The sequence below is a fragment of the Myotis daubentonii genome, chromosome 2 (genome assembly GCF_963259705.1).
Source record: "Myotis daubentonii chromosome 2, mMyoDau2.1, whole genome shotgun sequence".
Taxonomy (NCBI): Eukaryota; Metazoa; Chordata; class Mammalia; order Chiroptera; family Vespertilionidae; genus Myotis; species Myotis daubentonii.
In genome coordinates, this window is record NC_081841.1 from 71,252,518 (window position 1) to 71,278,307 (window position 25,790).

The 25,790-nt window shown below is 35.5% G+C and overlaps 1 protein-coding gene across 1 annotated transcript in view; it reads left to right on the plus strand.

The window, feature by feature from the left end:
• Nucleotides 1–18,982, plus strand: part of RAB21 (RAB21, member RAS oncogene family) — a 39,714-nt gene extending 20,732 nt beyond the window's left edge. The window contains exons 4-7 of the mRNA XM_059683655.1: nucleotides 515–578; nucleotides 7,477–7,531; nucleotides 8,814–8,902; nucleotides 11,808–18,982. Of these exons, the coding sequence (XP_059539638.1) occupies nucleotides 515–578; nucleotides 7,477–7,531; nucleotides 8,814–8,902; nucleotides 11,808–11,950 (351 nt within the window). The 3' untranslated portion in view covers nucleotides 11,951–18,982. The remainder of the gene's footprint in view (nucleotides 1–514; nucleotides 579–7,476; nucleotides 7,532–8,813; nucleotides 8,903–11,807) is intronic.
• Nucleotides 18,983–25,790: the final 6,808 nt, after the last annotated feature.

A 25,790-nucleotide genomic window follows, 5' to 3' on the forward strand; every position in this document is an offset into this window, starting at 1 on the left:
AGTTGCCAAGGTTGAAAAAAACCTGTCATACCAAAGGATGAAAGTTTCTTTTGCCAGTCTTTTTGGTGCCCATATATACTTTTTCCTTTAAGTGTGTGACACAGAAGCTCCTATGCTCTCTATTTCAGAACCAGTTGGGTTAAGTTCTTGTGTTCTTAAGTCCAAAGTGGCTCTATGCAAGTACCTGTTATCAGAGGCTGGAGTTGACATGCTTTTGCTCTGGTGAATAACTTTGCTTGAATCTATGGAAGGTTTATTAACATTTGTAATAAGAGGTACTTCTCTCTCTACCTATAGGTAGAGACAGAAATATATCTATTGGATGTTTGTATGTGTGTTGTTTGTAATATAACCTGGCAATAAATGATCTTACAGTGAATCATTCCAGGTAACAACTAAATATATGGCTTGTTAGCCAAATTCTGAGGTATTTTGACATTGTTGAATTTTGGAGTGTTGTAATGATAGTCTTGTAACAGAATTTGTTTTAATATTAATTCTTTTATATACACAGGTAAAAAACTGGGTCAAAGAATTGCGGAAAATGTTGGGAAATGAAATCTGTTTATGTATAGTTGGTAAGCATCATTATTTTTTAAAAATCTCCTTTGTTTTCTTAATGCTTTATAACGAATAGTAAACCAGTAATTCTCATTTTAAAATTATATGAGAAAAGAAGAATGGCATTTTAATGCATAATGTTTTAGAATAATTTAGTATTTGGAATTACTCTTTTAGGAGATTCAAACTCTGTACCTCACGGAATGTCTTGGGGAACAAATGGGAAGCTAAACATGTAAGGCTTTAAGTCCCCAGCCTTGTTTCAATTTGACTTTCACCTTTCACCATAAGGTTTTATTTAGAAATAAGTTCAGGAACTAAAATTAAAACCAATTACTTAAGCTAGTGTTCGTATTCTCTACATTTAACTATATACATTTTTTAAAATCCTCATCTAAGAGCATGCTTAGAGAGAGGGTGGGAGGGATAGTTGCTGCATGTTAGGCTAGATGGCAGGAATGTTTCAGAACTGAACACCGAGATAGTAGGCTATATAGGACTTTGGGGCCAAAGTTGCAGCTAGTCATTAGTGTGTTTGGCCTGGCTTTGTGTGGCATATGGGACTTGCTGGGGGTAGAAGTGGCTATGATTATTAACAAATGAATATTTGAGTATTTAGAATTGGGATTATCTCTTGGAAGAGAGAAAGAGAGTATATGGCTAATATATACTCGAAGTCTCAAGAGCTTGTTAGTTGATGAAGTTATAAAGTAACATTTTTTAAAAACTGGGTAAATAAGCTTATGAATATTAAGCTCAATTAATGTAAACTGTATATTCTTCATGTTCATATTATAAGAAGGTTTAGGAATATTGTGTCTGGTAGCTTACTACTCCAATAGGGTAAAATATTCATATTTAATGTTATATACTGTTTATTAATGATTGGTATAAAGTATAAAAAGCTCACTCTCTTTTCTTTCCTATTGGCAAATGTGACATGGGATTTTAATTGTAACTCAGAGTTGGAAGAATTTGGAGAGTCCATTTATCACAAAAGGAAAAATTTCACAGTTAATGAAATCATATCACCAGTACCTTAGAAGCCCCACCTGTGCTTCTTTCTCATCCCCTCACTACCCAGCTGCCTTCTCCTCACCATCTCCTACTATCTTAACTTTTTACTTCATGGACTAGTTTTTTGTTTTTTTTAATTTTATATAAGTGTAATCGTAGAGAATGAACTCTTTTGTGTCTGTCTGATTTTTTTGACTTTACATTATGTTTGCAAGATTTCTCTGCATTCTTGTATATAGATGTAGTTCATTTTATTCTCTTTGCTATCTAATACTTTATCCTGTTGAACATTCTACAGTTTATCCTTTTGCTATTGATGAACATTTGCATTATTTTTTTCACCTAGTGATGTTCATTCTATTCTCTGTAGTAGTTCTTTTCTAAGAATTACACATTTATTATTTATTATTCCAGTAGCTCAGTAGTTTTATTAATAGTAAGTAGTTCTTTTGTTTTATTACTAAATTCAAAATAATAATACCTCACGAGATTGTGGTGTCCTTTTCCTGAACATAAGACAACCTTTCAAACCTTTGAAGCCTGTTTGGATAATTCACTTACAGTCTTATATTCTGGGTTTTCAACTTTTTTTATTGGTCTAACTTCCAAACATTTTCATCATCCTAATTATTTTTTATGGGTTTATTTCAATGTATCAATGTGTCTCCTATGCTTAAAATGAACCCTAGAATCTAACATTATTGAGCCAGTGTATACTTACATGGCTCTCTCTCTTTTTTTATAAATTCTCACAGTCCTTCTACCAACATTGCCCAAGAATGTATATACTTTTTAGCCATGTCAGGTCTGTGTCTCTTTTATAAAGATTAGAGATAACAAAACTCTGAATTCCTTTTTATAAATATTGCTCTTTTGTCAGTCTTTTCCCATCTTGTTCTTCTATAATTGTTATTTAAGCCTAAGAATAGGAATTTCAACTTATCTTATGTTTCTGAATAGATTAAATTAGATACTGAGCCTTTTAGGTCTTTATCTAGGCCTCTGATAATGTGTTAACCAATAATAGAGAACCTCATACTTCACTGGCAGAGACTTTTTCCCCTGCTAGGTTTTAATCCATTGATTACATCCTATTTGCTCTATTTGATAGTATTTTGGTTTTAGTCTGCCCTTCACATTTGTATGTTTGTTAAATATTTATTATTTTTATTTTTACTACTTTTTAAATATTTTTTTAGAGAGAGAGATGAAGGGAGAGGGAGAGAAAGAAACATAGGTGTGAGAGCAAAACATCAATAGGCTGTCTCTTGCATGCTCCCAACCAGGGTCTAGCCCAGCCATGGGCAAACTACGGCCCGTTAGAAATGAATAAAACTAAAAAAAAAAAAAAGACCGTACCCTTTTATGTAATGATGTTTACTTTGAATTTATATTAGTTCACACAAACACTCCACCCATGCTTTTGTTCCGGCCCTCCGCTCCAATTTAAGAACCCATTGTGGCCCTCGAGTCAGAAAGTTTGCCCACCCCTGGTCTAGCCCAAAACTCAGGAATGTGCCCTTACCGGGAATTGAGCCAGCCACCTTTCCATGCATGGACGACACCCAACCAACAGAGCCACGCCTGCCAGTCCCAAATATTTATTATGACTAGAGGCCTGGTGCATGAAATTTGTGCATGGGCGGGGAGTCCCTCAACCCAGCCTGCACCCTCTCCAATCTGGGACCCATCAGGGGATGTCCGACTGCCTCTCGCAATCCGGGACCGCTGGCTCCTAACCGCTAGCCTGCCTGATCACCCCTAACCACCTCTGCCTGTCTGCTTGCCTGATCGCCTCTAACTTCTCCCCTACCGGCCTGATCACCCCTAACTGGTCCACTGCTGGCCTGATCGCCCCTAACCACCTCTGCCTTGCCCTGCACCTGGGACCCTGGATTCCCTCCTCCGGCTGGTCGCAGACACCTGGGACCTGGGCTTCCTTCCCTCTGGCTGGCCACAGGCACCCAGGACCCGGGCCGGCTTTGCCTGGGCCAGCTGTAGCTGCAGGGACTATGGGTGGGTGGCTTCGCCCAGGCCACAGCCGCAGGTGCCCAGGACTGCGGGGCAGTAGCTTGTCCCTCTCCCGGGCCACAGCCCCAGCCACTGGCCCCCCGGGACCATGGAGCGGGTAGCTTGTCCCTCTCCCAGGCCGCAGCCTGGCTGGTCCCCATTCCTCTCTCGCGAGCTCATTTGTGCCTGGCTGGTCCCCATTCCTCTTTCCCCAGTGTTGAGTGTCTGAGCCATTATGGCATGAGGGCGTGATGACCATTTGCGTATTAGCTCTTTATTATATAGGATAAGTTATTTATTGAGTGCCAGGTACTTTTCTAAGAACTACATATTTATTATTTCATTTATGCCTCCTGACAATACTGCAAGGGAGGTATTGTGGCCATTTCTATTTTACACCTGAGGAAATGGACTTGGAGAGCTTGATACTTTCCAAAATACATAGCTAGTTGGATGTAGACCTGGGATTTTAAGTAGGATCTGTCTGTTACTTCAAGCCCATATTCTTAATCAACATTATATATTGCTTACTATGTTCCAGGCTTTGGGAATTGTGTAGTGAATAAGTAAACAAAATAGATAATGCCTTTGTTTTCTCAGAGTTTATTGTGTAAGGAGAGAGAGAACAAGCGATTATATATTATGATAAATGCTATGAAGGGTGGAGTACAGAGTGCTGTGATAGTTCAGAAGCAAACCTAACTAAATTTAGGGAGGCAAGGGCTAGGGGAGGATTTCCTAGAGCATTGGATTAACTAAGTTAGCTAGATGGAACCAGCAGGGTGGTTGTAGAAAGTATCTATCATGGGCTTTAACTCTCTCATAACAAGATTGATTTTCCATATGATTATTCACTGTAATGAATATGGCTAATATTAATAACTACTCTTTATTGAACATGTACTGTATGCTAAGCTTAGTACATATATCATATTTTCACATCAGTCCTGCAAAGTTTGTTAACTATATTTGCACAAAGTGAGACTAAGAGACGTTAAGTAATTTGCCTGAAATCTTACAGCCATGAAATGAGCCTGGATGTAACAAATTTTCTTCGGATTTAAAAGGCTTTAGAAAGCTGCTTATTACTAGACCGGATACCATCCAATTTAAGCAAAATATGGTTCTAGCTCTTTTTAGGCCCTCTGCTCTTCAGTCAAATAGGTGTTTTTAAAGAAGATAAAGTTTTTACTGTTCTTAACAGGGTGGCTTTTTTTCCTCCCTCTCCAGTAGCTTTAGCCAATTTTTTTTTAAATCTTTCTAGTACTGTACTTTCAAGTAGGTGTTTTTATCCTTGTTTTCAGGTGTTTTAAGCCTATTAGACAGTTTCCTGTTAGCTGTGCCATCGTATTAAAGCAGATATGAGCCTTAAAGCCTAATCCTTTAGCTGTCTTGCTTTTAAAAGAATATAGAACTAAAAAGGTTTTGAGCTTTGGAAAGGTATGCATTGCTAACAGGCAGTTTTCTGTGACTTAGTCTGTGCTTACCTAATCCATTATGAACACTGATTGTTCAAAGAAATAGTAGTTATTTCATAGAAGGATTTTAAAAGTTTTGTTTAAAATAGTAAGTAAGCCAAAACCGGTTTGGCTCGGTGGATAGAGCGTCGGCCTGGGGACTGAAAGGTCCCAGGTTTGATTCCGGTCAAGGGCATATACCTTGGTTGCAGGCACATCCCCAGTAGGAGGTGTGCGGGAGGCAGCTGACCGATGTTTCTCTCTCATCAATGTTCCTAACTCTCTATCCCTCTCCCTTCCTCTCTGTAAAAAAATCAATAAAATATATTTAAAATAAATAAATAAATAAAATAGTAAGTAATTAAAATAGCTATTTTAATAACTGGGTTTATTAAAGTTAGTTAAGTTTAAAATGTTACTAAAAAATAAAACTGAGTAATTTCCCCCAAGTAATCATTTGAGGCAGTACTCTCTTTATTCTCATTTTTAAAAAATATATATTGATAATTTAGATGGAATTTGGGGGGGAAAAAGGAGGGAGGGCAAAAAGATCTAGGAAAAAACCCATCTAGGGTTTTAGTTAATTGGAACAAAGAGGTCTTTCTTCCTCTAGGAGGCAATCTTGTTTTACCTTTTTAAGAGTGGCAGAATATTGTGCCTTTGTTTATTGGAACCATTGGCCACTAGGTGGTGCTTTTTGCATTCTTATAACATAAATAAAACTTTTCTTTGGTGACTTGAATATATTGGCTATAATATTCAGCAAATTAAAATTTTTATTGAAAAAGTTTAATGTAGGAAATCAGAACTAATATGTATCTTCCTGCTGAGGTATACAAATAACTGTTTAAAGAGGGAAGAATTCATTACTAAATTTGTTGGTACCTACTGAGCTTTAGACTACTTCCCTCCCTCTCATCCTTAGACTATGGAGTCAGGTAGTTGATTGCAGTTGCTTACAATTAGGTGCTCAGATTATTCGAGGTCCTTTACATGTAGAACCTCTGCACTTATGCTTCTCAGTTCTAAGCATTGAATCTTTCAATAGGTGCTTTTACTTCAATGCTCTTCTAGGTTTTCTAAGGTCCTAAGAAAAAGAACTTTATTTACAAGGTTTCCTCCCCCCTCCCTAAGTCATAATAGAAAAAAATAAAGTATTGTTTGAAGTGTCCTTCCTTAGGGTATTTTCCCCCATTCCTATCTGTTATTTCCATTCCCTTTAGCACTTCATGTATCCAGCCAACTCACTTCTACTTCTATCCTGCATTTAATAAGGAATCTGCATTTTGCAGTGTCTTCACTTTTGTTCTGGTGGCTTTTTATCATAATCTCAGTTTGGTTCCCTTGTTTAAGGACGGCTAAACTTATTTTCAGTAATTTTAAATGTGTATGGTGTGCACATATATATATTTTTTCAGTTACCATTGACATCAAATATATTAGTTTCAGGTGTACAACATAGTGATTAGACATTTATATAATTTAAGAAGTGATCACCTCAATAAGTCTAGTACCCGTCTGACACTATACACAGTTATTACAATATCATTGACTATATTCCATATCCTGTACTTTATGTCCCTGTGACTAATTTTATAACTGGCAGTTTGTACATCTTAATCCCTTCCACTTTTTTCACTCATCCCCCTAATTCCCCACCTATCTGGCAATCACTAGTTTTTTTCTCTGTGTCTGTGAGTTTTTTTCCTCTGTTTCTGTGAGTTTGTTTCTTTTTTGTTCAATTATTTTGTGGTTTAGATTCCACATATACTAGTAAGTGAAATCATACGGTATTTGTCTTTCTCTTTCTGACTTACTTCATTAGCCTAATATTCTCTAGGTTATAATGTGCATATACTGTATTAAGTTCTCTCATGTTTTTAAAACAAAAGAGTATAGTTTCCTCCTCTGTGGTGGTGAAGTGCTTAAAAAGCCATACAATTCTTTCTTTATCCAGCTTATATCATCCGGGAAACCAAAATACTCTTAGGATCCAAGAGGCTAGCCTAATATATTTTTGTGAACAATAAGGTAGCCTTGCTTAATTAATTATTAACTAACTCTAAAGTTGATTGGGAACCATTTACACTTGGCTAAGAAACATAGGTTTATGTCTAGGTTCCCTAGTGATCTTAGTCTCTGTAATACTGCAAAACAAGGAATAGTGACCATATTTTCTCTGACAGACTACAGCTTCAGGAATGCTATGCATTGAGCCATTTGAGGGAGGTTGAGGCATTCATCTTGATAGATATGATCAACCCTCATGTCATAAGGGTTATGGTTATAATTTTAAGATATTTAGAAGTCTGATGAGGATTTGTATTACTTTTCCAGGTGGTTAAAGTTGTAATTGTGTATTTAGAATTGGCTTAATTTTGTTATAATAATGAATTAATATTAAAGATTGGCATTTACTTTTTCAAATTAGGTAATAAAATAGACTTGGAAAAGGAGAGACATGTGTCCATTCAAGAAGCAGAATCGTAAGTGTTATCCCTGCCATCCTCCCAATGACACCCCTTCCTCCCCCAACAATCACTCCCCAGTAGAAGTCTTCCTTTTAGGAGTGTGCTTTACCATTTAGGTATTACTCTAATGCAGTGATGGTGAACCTATTGAGCTCGGCGTGTCAGCATTTTGAAAAACCCTAACTTAACTCTGGTGCCATGTCACATATAGAAATTTTTTGATATTTGCAACCATAGTAAAACAAAGACTTATATTTTTGATACTTATTTTATATATTTAAATGCCATTTAACAAAGAAAAATCAACCAAAAAAATGAGTTCGCGCGTCACCTCTGACACGCGTGTCATAAGTTCGCCATCACTGCTCTAATGTCTGGTTTGAGGTTTTTTAATGTTTCTTTTATATATGTATATATTGATTTCAGAGAGAGGAAGGAAAGGGAGAGAGAGATAGAAACATCAGTAATGAGAGAGAATTGTCGATCGGCTGCCTCCTGCATGCTCGCCACCTGGGATCAAGCCTATAACCCCAGCATGTGCTCTGACCAGGAATCGAACTGTGACCTCCTGATTCATGAGTTGATGCTCAACCACTGGACTACACCAGGCATGCTCAAATGTCTTAATATAGATTGAGCTGTTGGATTCAGTGAAGTATGTTAACATTGGTAATTTCTAGACTTTTGGCTGTATATAAAGATAACCCACTCTCATATCTCCTTATGATTTCAGTAAAAAATATAAAGTAATGCATAAGAAAACTATCATGATCAAATAGTCAGTGTGTCACAAAAACTTTTAAAATATTTGGGTTCCAAGTTAACTTATAAAAATTTTAAATCTTGTTAACTTGTGCTCATTTAAAATTTGGTTCAATGTACAGAGATGTGAAACAGCGATATATAATCTTTTATTTTATTATTTTTAAAATATATTTTAGTTGATCTTTAGAGAGAGAGAAAGGGAGAGGGAGAGGGAGAGAGAAAGAGAAACATAGATGTGAGAGTGGAACATCAGTCGGCTGCCTGGGTTGCTTCCTGCATGCCCCCCACGGGAGATCGAGCCCCAAACCCAGCCATGTGCCCTGACTAGAATTGAACTGGCAACCTCTTAGTACATGGGCCAACTGCCCAACCAACTGAGTCACACCAGCCAGGGCTATAGTCTTAATTTTGTTAAATCTGGGCTAATTAAAGGTCACTAAACTTGGTACTATGAAAAAATTCACATAGCCGTCATGACAAAAATATGAGAAATATTTTTTACATTGGTCATTGATATTATTTTTTTTTTAAGGTATGCAGAATCTGTGGGAGCAAAACATTATCATACATCAGCCAAACAGAACAAAGGAATTGAGGAACTCTTTCTTGACCTCTGTAAAAGTAGGTATATTTAGATTTAGTATATTTAGAAATGGCTTTTTAAAATATAAGATTTCTAAAGTGATGTTTTACAATCTCCATTAATGACCACATTGATCATTTGTCACATCTACCATTACTACTATTTACTTAATATTTTTCTTTAACTCCGTTCTTTTTTATATATATTCTTACTGATTTCAGAAAGGGAGAGAGAGAGAGAGAGAGAAACATCAATAATGAGTGAGAATCACTGATCAGCTGCCTCCTACTGGGGATCAAGCCCACAACCTGGGCATGTGCCCTGACCAAGAATTGAACACTGACCTCCTTGTTCATAGGTCGATGCTCAACCACTGAGCCACACCAGTTGGGCAAGATATTTTATTTGTTTAATTTTTTTTTCTTTTTTCAGAGAGGAAGGGAAAGGGAAAGAGAGATGGAAACATCAATGATGAGAGAGAATCATTGATCTCTGCTGCCTCCTGCACACCACCTACTGGGCAACGAGCCTGCAACCCGGGCGTTTGCCCTTGATGGGAATCGAACACAAGAACCTTCAGTCTGCAAGCCAACACTCTATCCACTGAGCCAAACCAGCTAGGGCAAGAGTTATTTTTTTTTAACAAGAGTTCTTATCTTTTACAGATGATTATATTATTAAAATAATTTATGTATAAAATTATGTATATGGGCCCTGACCGGTTTGGCTCAGTGGATAGAGCGTCAGCCTGCAGACTGAAGGGTCCCAGGTTCGATTCCAGTCAAGGGCATGTACCTTGGTTGCGGGCACATCTCCAGTAGGGGGTGTGCAAGAGGCAGCTGATCGATGTTTCTCTCTCATCGATGTTTCTAACTCTCTTTCCCTCTTCCTTCTTCTCTGTAAAAAATCAATAAAATATATTTTAAAATTATGTATATGGGATTTGACTCAAAATAATGGTAAGGATGCTTGCCAGGTATGGATGAAATTGTGTGATGGACATATGGATTTTCATTATGCTGTTCTTTCCAATTTTATGTATACGTTTGAAATTTTCTGTTATTAAAAAGTTGCTTAAAGAGAGAAAGGAAAATGTTTATTTATATATACCCTGAAAGTCATTTCTCATATCACTAATAAAATACATATTTTGGAAAACTCAAGTCTATGGAATAATGGATTGGAATGATTTTGTTAGTTTATATTCCTTGAACTTATGGACATCAGACTCTTTTGAGAATTTGATGAAACTGGTTTTTCTCTGTAGAAAAATGTACATGTATACAAACTTTGGAGTAAATTTCAGTTCTATGAAAACCTGAAAGTCATTCATAATTGTTCTAGAGTAATAATTTTCTAAGTGAAGTGCCCTTAGCAGCATCAGCAGCATCACTTTAGACTGTGTTAGAAATGCTGCAAATTCTTGGGCCCTACCCCAAATCTACTGAATCAAAATCTAAGGAGGTGGTGCCCAGAATCTGTGTTTTAACAATCCCTCTGTATGATTCTGGTGCACTCTAAAATTTGAGAAGCACTGCTGTGTATACCAATCTCTTGGGGATCTTGTTTAAATGGATCTGGTGGGGTCTGAGCTTCTCATTTCTAACCCAGCTGGTGATGCTGGTCCTCCCTCAGACTGTACTTTGAGTACCACGCTCTAGATCTGGCTTATAAATGTTTCAATCACATGTCTTCATAGAAAATTTTGAACATTCCCCATATGTTTATTTAAAAATACAGAACATACACAAGTATGAATATATTTTGTACATTATAAAACACATAAATAGATAATTTTAAAGGTTGCGGAAAGCTAAGCAGAAGTTAGAATTTGTAATGTTTTCTAATTTCATTTCAGTGGATTGTTCTCACTTCAATTTGGAAACCATTGTTCAAGAGCAGTGTCTCGACACAAATTTAAGAACTCTTGTTCTGTTTTGAGGATTCCACCTGTTCTTTCCTTATCTTTTCGGATATATATTTTGCAGTTATTTACTCCTGTCTATGTCTTGTATTTTCATTTTTCTTAACTGTGTCTCTTAAAGAGCAGAAGTTCTAAATTTTAATGAGGTCTGATTTATTAGTTACTCCTATGATTTCTGGTTTTTGTGTCTTATATGAGAAATCTTTGCCAAACTCAAAGTCACAAAGATTTTCTCCTATAGAGATTTCCTCCTGTGTTTTTTCTAGAAACTTTGTTTTATGTTTTACATTTAGATTTAGTATATGAATGTAAAACATTTTTTGTTAATGAAAAATGTAATAACATTTTTGTTAATTTAGCATATGGTGAGAGGTATAAGTTGAGGTTTATTTTTTACATATAACTGTCCAGTTCCACTACTGTTTTCTTGAAAAGATTATCCTTCATTGAATAATCTTGGCAAATATGTCAAAAATCAAGTGACCGTGGCTCTGTATCTGGACTCTGTTCCACTGATCTCTGTATTTCTCCTTTCATCAATATCTGTCTTCATAAGAATAGCTTTCTACTGTATCTTTAAATTAGATAGTGTGAGTTCTCCAGATTTGTTCTTCTTCGTGTTAAACTCTTTTGTTATTTCAAATATGCATTACTAGTTGAAGAATAAATCTTGCACCCTAAATATCACTTGTTCTTGGAACAATTTGGACGTCTTTGACATATTTCTAAGTACATTTGAAAAATCTTAAGGATTATACTTATCCTTTTGTTCATTTGTTCAAGCCAAAAAATTTTTTTTCTCTGTCATTGTGGCCATTATATATCTAGACAAATAAACTTGCTATTAATTTTTAAACTTGCAGGAAAAACTGTATAGTGAGCTGACAGAATGTTTATTATATTTAGTTCCTTTTTTGGTTTAAAGTCAGAAATGGCTATCATGCTGGTATACGAAATTATAAAAAGAGAAAATTCTAAGATTCTACTCTTAAATAATCTCTGCTTTCTTCCTCTCTTAGGGATGATAGAAACAGCACAAATGGATGAGAGGGCAAAAGGCAATGGCTCCAGTCAACCAGGAGCTGCCCGGCGAGGTGTACAGATTATTGATGATGAACCTCAAGTCCAGAGCAGTGGTGGAGGGTGCTGTTCTTCTGGATAACTGTTCACGCCTCAGAAATTAAAACAAACTGTGGATCATTGCCCTCAACATGAAGACTGCCATATTCCAAGTCACATTATTTTACCAATGGAATTATAGAATTAACAGTATTTTAAATTACGTTTATAACACTGCAGAGACCTTAAGTGCTAAACTTAGTGGAGTTTGTGACCAGAGAATTGGCATTTTCTACAAATGTTAACAAAGCAATTACCAATGGCCTTTTTACATATTTTTTTCTTTAATAAGGAATAATATGCATGTAGAAAAGACCTACTTAAAGGCTTCATTTATATTCTTTTAAATCAAATCTTTATTTAATAACTTATATATGTTGTTGGAATGGTATACATTTTGCAGCCCTTTGTATTTTGTGGTAGTTTGAACTGTATCACTTCCAAACAGTGAACTGTTTTTGTTTTTGTTTTTTAATTAGCAAATACCCGAAGTACTATTTTTGCAGGGTTTGCACAGGCCCCTATAACTGTCTACTACTTTGATATAATCTATATACATCCTGTATGCTGAGCTGGTAAAATACATTGTAAATTACATATTAAATATTTTATCTGCTTTTACAAGCGCAAGGTGCAAAAATATATACAATAGTCTCATTGATGACTGTAAAGTGATTAACATTTGATGATAATGCCTAAGCTTTCTGACTCTGATATATAAAGATCATAGCTCCCTTCACTTTTGTCTTAACTTGAAAGTGGCGTGTTTAAATTTTCACAAATACTTTACTTGAATTATTGCTGTTGTCACATGTTTTGGCCTCTGTAAGTTCAACCGATGATCGAGCAGCGGCATTTGCCTTTTGGTTTGGGTTTTATTTGTTTGTTTGTTTGTTTTTATAAAAGAGATGACTTCTGCCAATTTTGCTCTAGAATGGTTATCTTAGAAATATTTGAGTGGAGCATGCTGAGTTTCACTTTTTCAACGGCTTTGGTTTTCTCTTAAGCTTCATATGAGAAGGGTTCATTGATGTAAGAAGAGAAAAAGGGGTCCCAGACAGTAGCCACTCACCAAGACTAATTCATGCAGCATGTTAGTGGTAGTTTATGCTCCTGAGACAGCACTTTTAGATCTTTTGTGAGCAAGTTGTATTTGCTTAATGCTTGCCAGAGATGAACACAGAAAGTTTTGTTTAATTTTATAAGAGCTGTTTTGAGTTTCTGTGAAGGGAAACATTTCATGAAATGCAGTTACAGAGAACACTGGAAAGATTTATTATAAAATTATATTCTTGTATACTTTGTAAATTAGTCTCTCATTAGATTTTTTTTTTTTTCATTAAGCATAGGACTGAACTTAAATTTGTTAATTTTCATATAGTCAGGCACTGCTCACAGAAGGAACACAAATGGTAGACATTAACATAAATTGTTTTTGCTCTAATATATATATTTTTCCATTTCTGTCATGCTTGGAAAACTAGTAAATGTTATGTCTAAGATAAAATGGAATGGTCCCTGGATTTACTTCTAATAAGAAGCAGCAGTATCCAATAAAGTTGTTAGCATGCACAATTAAGAGGATATAAAGAAGTACTACCATATTTTTAAGTTAAAAGCTTAAACTTTCCCAAATGGGTTAAAAGTTGAATGAATTGATTTTATAATGTTACAATTTTTACTTAGTGTTAAGGATTCTGTGAGCCTTTGCTTTACCAATTTTTTCTTTTTAAATTTTTATTGTTGAAAATATTACTTATCCCCCTTTTCCTCCCATTGACTTCTTCTATCCCGCCCCCGCCTCCTGCATCCTTCACACCCTATTGCACTTTACCTTTTTTAGTGATTGTCCTTGCCAAACTCAACAAACACATTGACCTCTGTTGTGTGTGTTTGGAGGGGAGGGGTGGAAAAAAGTCAGGGAGATAAGTTAAAATTGTCTTCGGTGGCTGTACTCTGTGTAGTTTCTCGGTTTTCTGAGAGTTTGATGTTTATGCAGGGAATTGGGGAAGGTTGGGGGAATCATGAGTATAATAGAGGAAAATTGTTTTGACTTTCTTTCAGAAGTAATAATGAAAGCCTTGCCGTTTCTGCTGTTGTAGATGGGAAGCAAGCTCTTTTCCATTGGAGTGAAAAAGGTTTTTTAAAGTAGAGATGAAATTGAGCATTATTCCAAAAATAATAATGTTACGAAACCTGATAACTGGAGAACTGTGCTCTCAATTTTGACCTTTTAAAGTCTATATTATTGGTGGGCCACAACCGCTCTCCCTGTTTTGTTTTGTTTCCTCCCCTCCTCCTCTATTCTCCCTTGGCTTCTGTGTGTAGCTTTCTTAACATCAAGCATTTTATTCTTTTTTAAACCTGTAATTTAAGTTAATCCAATAGCAACAGTATAGTATTCCTGTCCTTGCTCAGAAGCCCCAAAGGTCTTTAGATAGGAATAGCGTGAAAGGGAAATGAAGAAGACCAATCAGTTGTAATGGGTATACAAAGGAAAGGTAGAGATAATAGACCAAGGCTGAGAAGTTTATCCAATCTTTCTTCACATTTAATATATATTTTGTATTCCTATTGTTGTAATTGTGCTATTAGGAAGAAGACACAAGTTACCATGTATAATAAAAATAGGTAGAATCAATATATTTTTCAAAGAGTAAGTGTATACATTTAGTATATATAATTAAAAATTGGTTTAGTATTGTTATTAAAAATACCTAATATTACGTTAAAAGTATACGATAATAAATGAAGGGTCCCAGGTTCGATTCTGGTAAAGGCACATGCCTGGGTTGTGGGCTCGATCCCCAGTGTGGGGCATGCAGAACACAGCCGATCAGTGATTCTCTTTCATCATTGATGTTTCTATCTCTCCCTCTCCCTTCCTCTCTGAAATCAATAAAAATATGTAAAAAAACAAAAAAGTAGGTTGCAATAATCTGGAGGTAAATAGTAATTTGAAAAGAAAAAAGCATCATATTATTGGATAAATATGAGTGAATTTGTTTTGTTCTAGGGATGTTTCCTGAAAATACCCTAAATCTATGGCTGTTACAGCTAAATTAAAATATTTTTTATATATTAGCCATATATTATTAGTGATTACTTTTAATTTGGCCTTCAGGTAAGAAAGGAATGATAATCACTTTTAGATTTTCAATAAGAAAATAGAAAATTTGGGAACTAGAGAAGGGGGTAGTGAGGAGTAAATGTGAACCTCTATAACCTGACAATTTTTAAAAGTATTTTGAAAAATACGTTACTTTTATCACATAGTTTGTAAAAAAGGCAAGCTGTGCATTGTGCCAAATATTTAGAACATTAAAAAAAAGGAATTGTGATGCTATTTCTTTTAATACACAATTTGCAATTTTCTGTATTATAAATGCTACCAAGAATCCAGATCATTTATTATCTCCAGATAACATAATTTCCCCTTGTAATTACCAGTTATCTCTAGAAGTGATTTGATCTGTGCCTTTTACTTTTCAAATTTAACTTCTGTTTGCCATAATAATTTTCATAGGTTCTTTATAGACAGTGTGACAAAGAGGGAATACTTAATTGGAAGCTGTAAGATGTTGGGATCTTCTACAAGAGTGTAGATTAGTAGTGACCAGCAGTAGTCTAACAATAATGTCTAAAGATTAAAGAGACAATAGATTCCCCCCTCCCCTTATATTTCATCAACATTTTCACAATGATTTGCTTTATTTTATTTTATTTGGTATTTTTCTATTGTTTTTTACAAATAGTAGTATATATGTCTCCTTTTTTCCCTCCATTGACCTTCCCCTGGCCTCCCCTACCCCTGGCACATGCCCTCACTCCCTCCCCCCCCCCCCAAGTGTCTGTGTCCATTGGTTATCCTTTCAATAGATTCTTAAGTATTCTTTTGTAAACAAAATGCATTACCTAGATTTTAGTAATTAAAAGCTGAGATTCATTGAACATACACATTTACTTGATTTTATAATAGGCATTGATTCTAGTATGTTCTGTAATTTTTAATCAACTAACAGTAATGTATTTGGTGTTGTGGGCCAAAATTCATGCTATATCTATCTTATTTCATTGGGTTTTCTCTTTTCAAGAAAAACAGATTAATCACAACCAGAGCAAATTTTCCTAAATGTAAATAGTTTAGTCTTATCATATGTCATGAAAAAAATTATAAATACTCTTGACTTTCCAATATCAAGCAAAAATGCTTCACTTCTAAATAAATACTACTTTAGCACTACTTGTACTATCTGGGGTATGTATACAGGGTTCCTCAAATGTATACATATGTTGAATGATTTTGAAGTCAGTGTTTAACATACAGTTCATTTTCAGAATTTAAAAGGATCTACAGAAATGAATAATTTTTTTTTTTGTCAATGCATGTTTTCAAACTGATGACTTCATTGCTGCTAATCCAAGCAATGGAATTGCAAATATTACGAATTATTTTGTTTGGTACTTGTGTGCCCTCAATTTGGCAACTGTTGTCTGTTTTGTACCGTAAACTTACTTTTATGTATCCCCATTAAAAAAAAGTATAGTGGCACATTAGGATACATTTTCTTCAAAGTTTAGTCGGCCTTCACCCATTATTTCAAATCGGTTAAACCTGAAAAGGAGTGAAAATTAAGTGAGTTATCAGCTGTTAAAGTGTGTATACATTTTGGAGGACACCCTATATTATCTCTTTCTGAGAAGCTGAGTGTACTTTTGAGTATTAACTTTTCTACTGCAACATTTTCTCTGTAGTAGACAAATGAGCATTGCAAGTTAATATTACATGGTACACCTAGCAAGAAAGCATCTTGCCCTCTTCAGAAGCCTGGACATATTTCCAAATGCATCACATTAAAACCAGAAGGTGGGCTTACCTACTTAAATAACCTTTATTCCCACTATCAGTTCTTACCTTGATTTTGATATTTCCTGGCAGCTGTATCATCTCTTCATTATTAGATGCTCAAGAAAAAGCTAATATGATTTTCTTATATTTGAACTTGTCTAGAGCAATGAGAGAAATGAGGGATAGGGATAAAGTATGATAATGTTGAAAAATAGACAACAGTGGTATTTGGTAGCAAGCTATTTTAAGGAAGCCATTATATGTAGTACTTCCTAGAAATGTGAAGTTCTTCATTTTGTATTTAATTATCTAAATACATTCTAGAAAAAAAGAATATAAACATAGATACTGTGAAAGTGCCCCTTAGGAACTTGCCTCCCAAATGGTCACCCTTGCTCTCTAATATATACTATTCAATTACCTTTTTGCCATACATAGTTTAGTTGGGCTTACAATTTTTACATGAATTGTTCTTACTATGCATATGTTTTGCAACTTGCTTTTTTTCTTACCAACATGCCTAGGAGCTCTTACCCTATATAATAAAACGCTAGTATGCAAATCGACAGAACGTCAGAACAACGGGTCGCTATGACGCTCACCGATGCAGGAGCTGCCCCCTGGTGGTCAGTGTGCTCCCATGGGGAGCACCACTAAGCCACAAGTCAGGCTGGTGGCAGTGGGAGCCTCCCGCCTCTGTGGCAGCGCTATGGATGTCCGGCTGTGGCTTAAGCCCGCTCTCCCTCAGACATCCCCTGAGCGCTACCAGACTGCTAAAGTGCGCAGGCCGGACTGAGGTGATCCCCGCCCCCAAGTGCATGAATGTCGTGCACCAGGCCTCTAGTGTCGGTGCAACAGACGTTCATTTTATTTTCTCCCATATGTCTTTGGGCATATTTTGCCTTTTTGAATTACCTCCAAAAAGATACCTGGTTAATTTGGTGGACTTCATTAGAATCATAAAATTTTAATGCAAACCAGTGCTTACTTAGAATCAGTCTCCCTTAAATGTGTAAATCAGGAAATCAAAACGGCATCTGCTTACAATTAACTTGAAGTACATTATTTTTGGACTGTTGACTGATTAAAATAAAAAAATCAGGAGTTAACTTCAGCAGGTTCTTTAGGTTTTTATTTGAGGGAAGAGGAAAAAGGGAAGTATAATTGTTAGGGAAAAGTACAGGATAAACTAAAGTCTTCATACAACTCCTAGTAATTATGTCACATAAGACTTAATGTTAACAAAAATTTAAACTTTCATTTGTCCTGTGCCTTTAGAGTAAAAAAAATTTAAGTTCCTTTTCAGATCTCCCTTTCCCCACCATCTACATAACTCTTTAGAGGTACCCACTGTTAACAACTTAGGGTGTGTTTGTATCCTTATTATATATAAATGTTTTTATTATTTGACCTTTATATGTTTCAGTTCCCTGAAAGCAACTTTTACCCTATGTCAGATTCCATCCTCAATCAACTGACCATTTTATCAAGAACAAACCAGAGAATCCCACCTTAACGAAAGTTAAATCACTGTTAACATTTCTTAAACTAGAAATTAACTGACTCTTTTTTTATATATATATATTTTATTGAGTTTTCACAGAGAGGAAAGGAGAGAGATAGTTAGAAACATTGATGAGAGAGAAACATCGACCAGCTGCCTCCTGCACACTCCCCACTGGGGATGTGCCCGCAACCAAGGTACATGCCCTTGACCGGAATCGAACCTGGGACCCTTCAGTCCACAGGCCGACGCTCTATCCGCTGAGCCAAACCGGTTTCGGCTTAGCTGACTCTTAAGATGTTTTATATTTACGATAAATTAAGCTTAAAGAGTAACCATAGCACTCTGGGAAAGTCAAATTGATTATTGGTTTCTATTCCCTGTGTAAATATGGCTGAGAAGGAGGAGTGTGCAAGTCCAAGCTCCTTAATACCCAGGTAATTTTGGGTTGGGCTCATTCATTCTCTTGGCATACTTTCCTACTTGGGGAGCATTGCAATGTCCCCAACAATTACTTCAGATTCTTCTTTGCAATAGTTGTCAAAGCAATAGTTTAGCACATTAGTGCCATGACATAAAGTTACGTGTGTGTGTGCCCCAGAACAACAATTATTCAAATTTATTCTTATTTGATTTTTAATGAAAACAACTCAGAGAGCAATTGAAGCACAACTTTCCATGATTTTTTAATTTTCTGGTGGTCATTTAAAAAATGTGAAACATTCTGCTTATCATGACTTCTGTCAATTTCACTTATTGAGTGCTGTGTGCCCAGTGTCCTTTATAGTTAGAGCTTAAAATTAGGGAGCCATTGCCCATACTCCAGCATGTAAGTACTTTATCTGTGGATATGAGGTCAACAAATCAGGCATGTTCACATTCTGTATTTGATCAGATATGTACCAGTGAAACTTCAGAGGTAATTAGAATGACAGTAGTTGAAGCTGATAGTGAAAGTTGAGGTAAAGCTGAACAGAATGATTTTGAGTCTTGCAAATAATTTTAAAGCCAGATTAAAATAGAATAACTTGTTTTTTAGCTTCAAGGGAGCAATTACTAGTAAATGATCCTCAAGCCCAAATTGCTTTTCCAAATTTTGTGGTAACAGTGCAGAAACAGATGCCTTGTGCTTATTTAGTTGCTTTTTTTTTTTAACCTAGAAAAAATGCATTTTAAAAAGCAATTTTTTATTGTTGCCTTTGACAGATATTTTCTTTGCCTTGTCACCAAACAGTAACCTAGGAAACAAGTAGGCCTGTTTGGAGAGTGTAACCGAGTGTAATTTGTGAATTTCTAAATACACTTTCCAAATTGGGAGTATGTGTCCTCTTTTTCCTACCTGATATTGAAGATAGGTCAGAAAGATAGCTTAATGATTACCTGAATTTTCTGCTAATCTTTTCAATAAGTTTTAAGAATATATTTTTAATTATAGTATATTATCAAAGGTAACATCCAGATCCCTTCTTGACCATTTTGGGGAGAAAATGAATGACATCAGTTTTTAAAAATGATTCCATAGCCAGTTATCAAGAAATAACTTCTATTTATCTGAATTCATCACTAATTCATAAAAGGTGAATAATTTCTTTTTTTTTTAATACAGTGGGGCCTTGACTTACGAGTTTAATTCGTTCCGAGACCGAGCTCGTTAACTCAAATTACTCTGTCAACTCAATGCAAAAAAATCGGTTGAGAGATAGCTGGTATCTCAAGAAACTCGTTAGTCGGGACACTCGTAAGTCAAGGCCCCACTGTACATTTTATTGATGTTTTATAGAGAGGAGGGGAGAGGGATAGAGAGTTAGAAACATCGATCAGCTGCCTCCTGCACACTCCCCACTGGGGATGTGACCGCAACCAAGGTACATGCCCTTGACCGAAATCGAACCTGGGACCCTTGAGTCCACAGGCTGACGCTCTATTCACTGAGCCAAACCGGTTAGGGCAAAGGTGAATAATTTCAATGATCTAGTGACAGTTCTTCAAAAGGTAAAAGCCTGTAAGGGAAATACTAAACAGAAAAAGCAAGACGCTTTGAAAATTTTTGGCTGTCTCCGGGGTGACAGAATTATTACTTTTGTACCAAAGCTATATGCAATATAAGCTCCCCTCCCCCATGAATCCTGTATTGATGTTTTTAAACCTGAAAATGTTCTTTAACTGAAGAAGTGGCTGGCATGAGTAGTTCCTCCCTTCAAAGATTTTTTAAAATGGCCAACAGTAGTGGCACAAGAAAATCACTTATGAAGGACATAATTTTGGTTGAACTTGAATGAAGATGGTCAGATATGGCATTTAATTTACTGAGTACTTCTATTTGATATGTTGGCCTGAGGTTGACATTTGATAGTCCTGATTTCTCAGCATTTGGTTCACTGCTTTGCCAGACTATAGTAGGAGTGCTGCTGCCTCTTCTGATAAAATTTTTTAAAGAGTTACTAACGTGAATAATTATTTGTAAAGTTATCACTGCCATAAAAACAGTTCTCATAAAAGCAAACAATCTGTGGACTGTTTGCCAGGGATATGATTCATAAAAGTGGGAGGGTGGTCCTTAAATGCAGAACTAAGAGTAAAGCTTAAGGGTACGGTGTTGGAGAGCTTTGTTCAACTGATAAGTGACTTCTATTTGTCCTTTTTTATTGATAGTGAACCCTGTGAATATGGGTGGGTATAGTTAAAGAAAAATTGATTTGTGATTCAGAATAGTAAAAGCCAAGAATCCAGAAATAGCCATTAAAAAATATGTCAAAGGATCATAGTATTTGTAGTGGTACTAAATGAAAAAAACAAACAAAACAAAACACAGCTCTAAGCCAAGCACTGCTTTTTTTAAAAAAGCTTATATTTAATAATAAGGAAGTTTGGGGATATTCTTCGCCTAATAATGTCTTATGTTGACATTATTTTAAAGTCAGTTTTAACATCATTAGGGAAGGTTGAGATAGGTTCTATGACCTTTATTTACCAAGGGTAACTAATATCTTTTTCAGAGTCAGCCCTCCCCTCTCCTTCATTTGCCCTTTTCTTTCATCAATAAATTATGCAGACGCTTCCAGCTACCTGGCATTTGTATAATAAATTCCAAGTTTTCCATATGTACAATTTTTGCTAATGCTGTCCTGAATTCCCTTACCATCTTTGCTCTCTTTTTTTTGGGGGGGGGGGGTGTTTTTTTAAGATGATTAAGCACTGCCTGTTATCTTTTGGAAACACTTGAGGTAGAAAACTTGAGCTGAAAGTTCGCTATTTTTGTCCTAGTATTGAAAACTGGCTAGACGTTAGTGTCTTAAAATTCTTAATCTTAGACAAAAATTTTTAGAAAAATGTATATGTTTTTAGTTCCTTCAGTTTTTCAAGATAATTTTGCTATTTTGTTTTTGCTTTTTGGTTGCTTTGCAATATACTTAATGGGATATTAAAAGCAAATCATTACATTTAGATTAACTCAAAAGAATTTTTATGCCATTTTTAACATATATACCAAGAAATGCTAAAAGGAACTTCTGCAGGTGCCTGATGGGGCACCTCAAATGGGAAACAGCAAATGGACAGGAAAAGCGGCAAAACATAATCTTAACTCATAATCTCCAGTTGTCACTTAACACTGACAAATCTGTTAATCCAAATTAATAATAAAAAGTAATTGCACTTTTAATTTGAGTATTGTGGTCAGGATTCACATCCCATTGTTATGAACTCATTGGTTAGACCTTTAAATCTCAGTTATCTGCCTTTGTTGGTCTTTGATACTAATTTTAAAATATTAGCACATTTGAAAGTTTATGCCTCATTTTTTGAGAGTTGGGAGTGTGGTATGTACACAGTCAATATAAGATCCAGCGCGTATAAGGTGAAATATTATAAGGCACAAGGAAGAATTAGTTACTGAAGCAATGAAAGAGCCTTATCATGAGATTTGAGACTAGTGCTGGAGTTAGGCTGGGGGATAGTGTCTCCTGGTCCTGTGAGGAAATTCTATAAATATTTGACCGTTTTGCTGGGCAGGTTGAAGAGCTGCTTTTTGTTTGTATTTTCCTGAATTTTCATCTTATTTCACTTCTAGCACACAGTTGTTACTAACTTAACTTCACTTTAGAAAGTTTAATTTAGAAGTTAGAATTTTTACCATGCTTGTAAAAGGCCTGGGGAAGAAACATGTTTTATCACATGAAACTTCTGATTTAACTGGTGTGGTTGGGAAATATTTTAACATAATATCCTAATGTAAGAAGACTACAGTGGGGCCTTGACTTACGAGTTTAATTCGTTCCGAGACAGAGCTCGTTAAGGAACTCGTTAACTCAAATTACTCTGTCAACTCAATGCAAAATATCGGCGGAGAGACAGCTGGTATCTCAAAAACTCTTTGGTCAGGACACTCGTAAGTCAAGGCCCCTCTAATTTTCTTATATAGTTTATAGAATGTAATGTTTCATACATGTAAACATGTTTAGTTTGGATTTCTCCTCACATTATACTTAATGTGTGTATTTTTAAAATAAAATCATACATAGATTTAGGAAAACTGCTATGAACAATGTATGAGTATCACCAAGAATCTTTACGCAAACCTGAGACTAAAACATTTTAATTTTCCCTGCAATCTCATATGTAAAACTAACAAAAAAACTTATAATCTAAAATGCCTACTTTGTTGTAAAATTTATGAGTGACACTTTAAAAGATTTCACTGTGAGAGGAGAAAAGAATTAGATGCTGTGAATGGGCAGAATTGATTAGTCTCTCTAGAAGAAGATTAGTGGGACCTGACAAAGTGGTGAATAAATGAACTAACTGGGCAGATTCAGAACTTAGCAGGCACTTCGTGTTTCTATTTTCATGGTAGGGGTTAATCATGAGCCATTCAATGCAGAGCATTTTACTGGTGCTCTAAAAGGTACACAAAATATACGAGTATAAATTCATGTCCTCAAGGACCTTTAAAACCGAGGGGGAGAATTAGAGTATTTAGAGACATTAGAAATGGAGGAGATTAATGTAAAATAATCTATAAATGTAATGTGACCCCAATAAAAATATCAGGCTTTCTTAAAACTAGAAAGCTGATTCCAAAGTTCCTTGAGAAGCAAGACTGACCAGGAAAGCTCTGAAAAAGCAATGAGGGTAGACTAGTCTTAAAAAATATTAAAATAGAGAACTCTAGTAATTAAAACAGTTTTGTCCTAGCATATGGCTAAACAGATCATTATAACTAAATTAAAAGGTCAAAAATAGACCCAGATATGGGAATTTAGTACAAGATAAAGATGACATTTCAGTACAGTGGGGGGGAAATACGGCTTACTCACTGAAAGGTGTTAGGATACCTAGGTAGCTTTTTCCAGGAAAAAAATAAAGTTGGATGCATATCTTATACCAAAATAAAATCCAGTTTTAAGTGTGAAAACTGAAATGTTTAAAGTACTTGAAGAAATCATGGGAGAATCGTAAAAGATTTTAGTGTGGTGTGAAGGCTTTTCTAAATTCAATATAAAATCCAGAAACAAAAAAAGATTTTCACTATAAAATTATAATGATAAATTATATCACTGTGTTAAATAAGTTCTTCCTGGCAAAAACCACCATAAGCAAAATAAAGAAAAATGACAAATTTGGGAAAAATAATTTGCAAATTATATTATGCATTGCTTAATATATAAAAAACTATAATTCAATAAGAAAAAGTTCAATAGTACAGAAGGAAAAAGATCCAAAACTAGAGAGTTTTTACAGAAATGGATACTAATGACTCAAGCTGGGGAAAAATTCAACTTCACTGTTAAGAGAAGTACAAAATAAAACTACACAGACACTAGTTTTTAAACCTATTTGATCAAGAAAGATTTTTTAAAAATTGATTTTAGAGAAGGAGGAAGGGGGGGTTGGGAGGAGAAAGAGAAACATCAATATGAGAGAAATACATTGGTTGGCTGCCTCCCTTTGGCGCCCCAACCGGGACCGAACCCAAACTTAGGTATGTGCCCTGACCAGGAATCTGACCCATGACTTCCCAGTGCATGGGACAATGCTCCAACCAACTAGCCACACCTGAGGAAGATTTTTTTAATTTCATAAACCATCGTGTTATGTTCTAGATATTATTGGTAAGAATTAGGAAGCAAGTGATTTTACTTGTAGAGGCATATAGTGGAACAACCACTAAGGATGGTGAACTACGTATTCTGTATTTTGTCAATCGTCAATTTACCTTCCTAGAGAGGTAAATAAATACATTTACCAGACCTTTTCGTGTAGCTAGGGTTCTGGAAACTAATTAGATTTTCTCAATTATATGTTTTCCACATACGTTGAGAAGAGAAGTGAGGCACAGGATATCTTCTTGAGGTTCTTGAATGTTGCAATGTTGTGAGAAACCTGTTTCCATGCAGCAGCGGTCAAGTGTCCATCCTTCGACTTCCGGATATGGAGTAGTGGTGATGGTGGCAGTAGCTTCATAATCTGACATATTCCTGAATTGTGGTTATGAGTTCTTTCCCAGTTTCCCAGGTGTGAGAGGTGGTGGTGGTGGCATCTGGCTTCCAGCATGGCTCAGTGATGACCCCAGAAGTAAGAGCTCCCCTAGTGAATCAGTTCTGTATCATGGCAGGATTCATTCCGGGAGGCTCAACCTAGATCCCTACATCCTATTCCTTCAACCCTCCCAATGACTTTGCAAGCATCAAATTCCCTACAAGTGCCTTCCTGTTTAAAATGCCTAGAATGGTTCTGTTTCCTGCATTGAAAACTGTTCAATTTGGCAATAGCAATGAGAATTGTAAATGTATTTCTTTTTGACCTAACACTTTTGCTTCTAGAACTATATCCTGTGAATATGCCTATATATGACAGAAACAAGTTTGTTCAAGTTTTTCAGTGCATTGTTTGTAAATTGACATCCGTAGGAGAATTGTAAAATCAAATTATAATGCATGTGTATAGTATAATCCTAAGTAGCTATAAAAAAGAATGAGGGTGTTTTGTGTATTTAAAAGATATAATCAACAAGATATGTTAAGTTTCTTTAAAAAAAAAAAACACAACAGGAGGCAGAAATGTGTATGCTGCTTTAAAATTGTTTTAATTAGCTTTGTTGAAGTATAATAGATATAAAATAAAGTACATATAAAGTGTGCAATTTGACAAGTTTGACCTGTGAAACTATCATCACAATGAAGATAATGAACATATCCATCAAGCCCAAAAGTTTCCTTATGCTTTATCCTTTTCCCCCACCCCTGCTTCCCTTTACAATAGATTAGCTTGAGTTTTCTAGAATTTTATATAAAAGGATCATACAGTATGTACACTTATGAGTTTGACTTCTTTCACTCTGCATAATTATGTTAAGATTCATCCATGTTATAGTGTTTATTGATAGTTCATTCCTTTTTATTGCTCAGTAATATGCCTTTGTATGGATATACTGCTTTTTTGTTTATTCATTCACCTGTTGATGGACATTTGGGTGGTTTTCCATTTGTGATTATACAAATAAAGCTTCTGTAAATATTTGTGTGCAGAATA